Genomic DNA, 6,010 nt, shown 5'->3' with positions numbered 1-6,010 from the left:
CAAAACCTAAACTAAAATTGCAAAAGGATTCCGTTGGGCTCCCCCATCCATCCCTCAATGTTTGCCCCTTTGCTCCCCTTCAATCCCCCTAACGTTTGCCCCTTTGCTCCCCTCCCCCCACTGAACCCCCCACCTGAACAATCCCCCCCACCTGAACAGCCCCCACCTGAACAATCCCCCCCACCTGAACAGCCCCCGCCTGAACAACCCCCACCCCCAACTGAACCCACATACCCCCCCCCACCTGAACCCACATACCCCCTCCCACTGAACCCATACACCCCCAACTGAACCCACATACCCCCCATCTGAACCCACATACCCCCCCACCTGAACTGACATACCCCCCACCTGAACCCACACACCCCACCTGAACCCACTTACACCAACCGCGCACCTGAGCCCACATACCCGCACCTGAACCCACATACCCCTCCCACCTAACCCACATACCCCCTCCTCCACCTGAACCCACATACTCCCCGCCCACCTGAACCCACAAACCTCCACCCCCCAACCACCACCTGAAATCATATACCCCCCACCTGAACCCACATTCGGTGGGGGGTATGTGATTTCACACCCCCCCCCCCCCCAACTGAACCCACGTAACCCCCGCCCACCTAAACCCACAAACCCCCCCATCTGAACCCACCCCACACCCTCCACCTGAACACCCCCAGCCTGAAAAACCCCCAACCCACACCTGAACCCACATACCCCCCTCCACATACCCCTCCCCACCTGAACCCCCACCCTCACCCTAACCCTGACCCACCCCCACCTGAACCCACACCCCCCACCTGAACACCCCCAGCCTTAACAACCCCCAACCCCAACCTGAACCCACTAACCCCCCCCCCCCCCGCACCTCCCCACCTGACCCACGACCCCCCCCCACGCTGGGGGGGGGGGGGGTAATGTTGAGTAATATAAAAAGTAACAAAAATGTCAAAGTCAGGTAGCAAAAAAATTCAATTGAACAACATTAAAGTTGGTTACGTTGGTTACTTGCTGTTCAATTGAATTTTTTTCTACCTAACTTTACATTTTTGTTACTTTTTATTTTACTCAACATTACCCCCCCCCCCCCCAACTTTAATTTAAAACGTAGAAAAGACTTTATGTGCGTTGAAATTCGCATGTCAGTAAGGTGGAAAAAAATCGATTATAATTTAGTTTCATTGTCAGTGTCCACAAAAGTGAAAAAAAATCGATGAGAAAAGGATTTTGTTGCCTTGAAAATTATTAATATTATAATTCATTTTTAAATGATTATAATTGATTTGATTTCACTTTTGTGGACACTGACAAGGAAACTCAATTATAATCGATTTTATTTCATGTCACGCCAAAGCGGTGTATTATTTTTGATTTAAAATTTTGAATTTGACGTGGTTCAACAAGACTGCTCGTATCAAGGCGAAGCCCTGATTGTTTGGACTGCCTTTCAATGTCTATGGATCAGTAATGATATCAAAAAAAGCGTAATAAAAAATACATTTTTTTAATTTGAAATTTTTTGTGAAAACAATCGCTCCACGCTCCAATAAAACACAAAGTGATACATTTCGCTCCTAGTAACAAACAATTACGGCAAATAAGCTTCCCTTGCCCAATTTGGAAAACTTACCAAGACGGATTGAATCTCCGCTTACCCGTTAATATAGCGCGGGTTAATTGTCCCAAATTGGCCAAAATGGCAACCTCAAGATTACAAAAGCCGTTCTAATACTAGTCCGTGTACCAACATTTCATAACTAAGCGTTTCATTTACGTAAGAAGCCACGCCAACATCTCGTGCACTACAGTTTTTTTCGATTTTGTATGACTTTACCATAAGCATAAAGTTTGTAAATCCAATTGATTCATGTTGAGTGAGCCAAGTTTTTGTTAGACAAATTACTCTAGGCTTCAGCTTCGATTTATTAATTTTTGATATAACGGAGTCATGGCGGCTACGTAAAAATTAAAAATTGAATCGAAGGAAGAAATGATTGCTATTTTCAATTGATGGTTCCCTCTAATGCTTACCCGAAAAGAAAACCATACAATTCTATGCAATACATATACACTGATGGTTTTGCGGATAGAGTAGATTCAACGGATAGTAGATTCAACGAGCCTTAGAAAGGGATTTTCCATTACTCATTGACTTTGTTTGAGTCTATGTCACTTTCTAGTGACTACGTTATTTTGCTGCCAGGAAGTAGAGACACTACAAAGGTACAAAACTTGCCAATTTTTTCAATTTGTACCGCTGATGATTACAAATAAACTTTAAAAGAAACGTCTCAGCATGGGAAGGAAATCAACAAGATTCGACGAATAATGCTCTGTTTGTTAAAATCACTCGTTCATTTGGGAGTTCTCGTCGATCTTTATGACGTTTTCCGCATCAAGATTGATAATTTTGCCTTTCAATAGACTTCGATTGGTTTTTTTTCCGAGACTCTAGAGTAAATGAGAGAAAAAAAAGCGATTTTATTGCAGCTGAAAGCTAAGTGCTACGCTAACTATAAATAATTATTTTTCAATTAACCTGGCAATTACCCCGGCCGATGTGCGCGATCAAAAAACGCCGTCGCATTGGCCGTCGCAGAGAAGCTTTTGCGTCGGGCAAAGTCATGATTTGAGTCGTGACCGTCGCGCAAAGTCCGGAAAAATGCTCTGGACTTGAGTACAATATTTAGATTGAGGGATCGGTTCAGGCTTATATGACGCTGATTGAGACAGTGATGGTTTTCATTCATAAGGCTCTCTACATTGCTGAAGTTTTCTTTTGGAGTATTTTAATAGCACGTGGATGGGTAGTGAAAGTGCGCGTGTCCAGGTAGTTGCCCCGCACTGGAGTTTCATGGGGAATAATTGATTTTCAATATTCAAAAATCCATTATAGTCGATTATTTTGACAATATAATCAATTTTTTCAGGCCGCAAAAATCCATGACATTCAGTTTTTCTGCAGAAAATCCATGAAAATCTTTTTTTTTGCATGAAATTGTTTACAGCTAATTTAACTCTTGAAAACGCTTGGCTGAGAATTTTGCACAATTACATTTTATAAATATTCTGCAGAATCATAAGGCTAGAAAATCAACAATCATGCATGAATATGTAACTGAAAACGGTATTCATCTTTCCTTTCTTTTCTGCTGCCCGCACTTAAAAAAAAAGAAAAAAGGATAGATTATAAGGGATTTTTGTTGTGAGTCTCCAAATTTTTCAAAAAGAATTTATGAGTCATCGCTTCTTTTCGTTTTATTTTTGTTTTCTTCTAAGTGCTTTTCAGTTGGGTATTCAACAGAAGTCCTCGCTTCAGTCCGTTTAATTTTTTTTTGTTTTGTGATTTTCAGTTGGTTACCGAACTAAAAAAAACTGTTACTTCGTACTTATAGATAAAATTTGAATAATATTTATTTTTACTGTGTTTTCTTGCTGAATAGCTAAATTATAACCCATTCTAATTGATTTTTTTTGTAAGACAATGTTTTGATAGAAAAAGGGATCATATTCGATTATGATAATAGATAATAAGAGATTACAAGATATTTTCGGAAAAAAACTATAATCAATTATAATTGATTATAATTTATTAAAATTTCACCAAAATGTTATCATTATAATGGATTATAAATCGTTTAAACATTAAAACTGGCGCTTATAATTAATTATAGTTTTGCTAAAAGTACGATTATAATTATAAAATAATCGATTATTTTCTCTTTTTACTGAGTGCGGGTGGTGCTGTTATTGCAGACTGGTGGTTGCAGACTGGTGGAGACATATCTAAAATTATGTTAATAACTCTTACAAATTGTAATATACAGCATTATGTGAGCTTTCTGCAAAAATCTTAGTCAAAAATTAACTTACGTTTTTTTTAAATGATCAATTCCCTTAAAAGTATAGCCGTTTTTGAAAAACATTTATGTGGCGATTGATAAGAAAATCAACAAACAAAGTTACCGCTTTGATTACAGACTCCTCGAGAGCATTAAAAAAAATCGTTTCAAAATGATTAGTAAACTCTGCGGTGAGTGGATGGCCTCCCGGAATTAATTACAAAAATCGTTTTTAAGTGTACGAAGATTCTTGGACTGATTATGGTTCCGGTTGAAGAATGGTGGTTTTTTCGCATAAATAAGGCGGCAAAAAACAACGGCATACTAAGTTGAGTCCAGTGGTGTGCGCAGAAAACTTTCTTGGAGGGGGTGCCGTTTTTTCGAGAAAAAACTGAATATTTTGTCGACTATTTTTTTTTAGGTAGACCAATTTGATTTTCCGAGCTTTCCAAAACTACTATAAAGACACTATTCTGTCAAAAAGTGTCTGCGCCAAATTATAATAGATTATATTGGGGTTTTATTGCATACAAAATAGTATCATTATAATCCATTTTCAACCGATTATAATTGATAATTTTTGTTATTTTATAGAGACTGACAATTAAAATCCAATATAATCGATTAATATCCATGAAACTCCAGTGGGGTTAGATTGGTGGTCGATCCTCGCAGTCTAACCTAATTTGTCTCTCAGTTGGTTCTCCTGTGTTGTTTCTCTTTGGTTGTGTTTTCAAAGACCAGCTTCGCGTTTGGGCTAAAACTTGCAACGCAATATAAAATTCATTCAAATATATGCATTTGACGGGTCAATTAAAACATCCTCCCTCCCAACTGGACCAAAAGATAGTCCTGTCGAATATAGTTTGGAGTAAAATGGCTCAGCGAATTGAGTGAATAGCTCTACTGTATGGTTAGCTGATGGATGGAATCCCAGCTTAGAACCTAGTATACATCCTCCTCCTCCTCCATCCAAAATGCATGGCAGGGGGCAGGGGGCAGGATGTTAATTTGTTTCAACTGAAGTGACTGCCCTGATTTAGATGTTGCGCAAGGACGCCCGAGCATTAGCGACTGTCACTTCCATCATAGACGGGATGGGGAGTCTGGGGGCGGGGATAGGGGTGATAGTGTGCTTCGAACTGCCCTACGAAGACGTGTTCTACTTCCTAGTCTGTTCCAACCTAGTCGCCCTCCTGTTCCTCAGCCGACTCCTCGTCAAGTCTGCCAGTCATTACAAACACAAGTGGAGGTCAACAAGGGCCACCCAATGGACACAGGAGCAGGAGCAGTGAAATCAGTTCACACACAACTGAACAGATTAAGACAGGCTCTTCTCCAATCATTCCCTCTTAGTTTGACACTGCAGACATATAATCTCCTGCTTCATTTGGAATTAGTTTTGTGTTATAAATTAGATATAAACATGTCAAGTAGGTTCTAGTGAACAGATTTGATCACTATTTTTTAAATTCAAATAGCGGTATTGACAGTTGTTCACGCATTTACATGCGGTCATTTTACAAGAGGCGTGATAGTTATGGAAAAAGGCCGTCGTTTTAATTCTAAAGCTGAAATTTTTAATTAGATTTAATTTTATTGAGACTGTTCGTGGCTTTACGATAACTTTTAAAGGTAAAAATGTTTATTTATGTTTTGACAAATTCAAAAACCAATAAATCAATTTATCAATGACAGAACTTTTATTTATTCAGCTAAATTTGTCTGATGCAAACGACGTAAAGCAAGATTGTCAAAATCTCGTTGGCTCACTTTCGCAAATCAAACTTAATGCGGTAAAAAAAGCTGAAGAGTAAAAACGTTTTATGCAATATGTCAATTTTGATTCGAACACAACAGTGCTTGAGCGTTTGGAGAATCAAGAAATTCGATATCATTATCTATTATATCAACATATAAAACAATCTACGATAAACATACGATTTCAACGAAACTCATAACTGTTCTCGGTTCGATGTACAAGCAAATGATTCGAAATTGATGCTCTTCGTAGTCAAAAGAAGCTGCTGCTGACTCTTCAAAAATAGTTTCTACAGTTTGAATTTTCTAATTACTCTCTGGTAATTGAATCAATATAAATCCGCCTCCTGATTTACGACTTGTGTTTCATATAAAATTAGAGTTCTTGTTTTAGAACTGCTTCG

The 6,010-nt window shown here is 38.9% G+C and overlaps 1 protein-coding gene across 1 annotated transcript in view; it reads left to right on the top strand.

The window, feature by feature from the left end:
* LOC134853067 (glucose-6-phosphate exchanger SLC37A2-like) overlaps nt 1-5,504 on the top strand; it is a 74,644-nt gene extending 69,140 nt beyond the window's left edge. Inside the window, exon 11 of the mRNA XM_063868997.1 lies at nt 4,889-5,504. Within this exon, the coding sequence (XP_063725067.1) occupies nt 4,889-5,140 (252 nt within the window). The 3' untranslated portion in view covers nt 5,141-5,504. The remainder of the gene's footprint in view (nt 1-4,888) is intronic.
* Nucleotides 5,505-6,010: the final 506 nt, after the last annotated feature.

Source organism: Symsagittifera roscoffensis, chromosome 8, assembly GCF_963678635.1.
Source record: "Symsagittifera roscoffensis chromosome 8, txSymRosc1.1, whole genome shotgun sequence".
Classification (NCBI taxonomy): Eukaryota; Metazoa; Xenacoelomorpha; order Acoela; family Convolutidae; genus Symsagittifera; species Symsagittifera roscoffensis.
The sequence above is the reverse complement of the archived record's forward strand: the minus strand, read 5'-3'. Positions and strand labels throughout refer to the sequence as shown.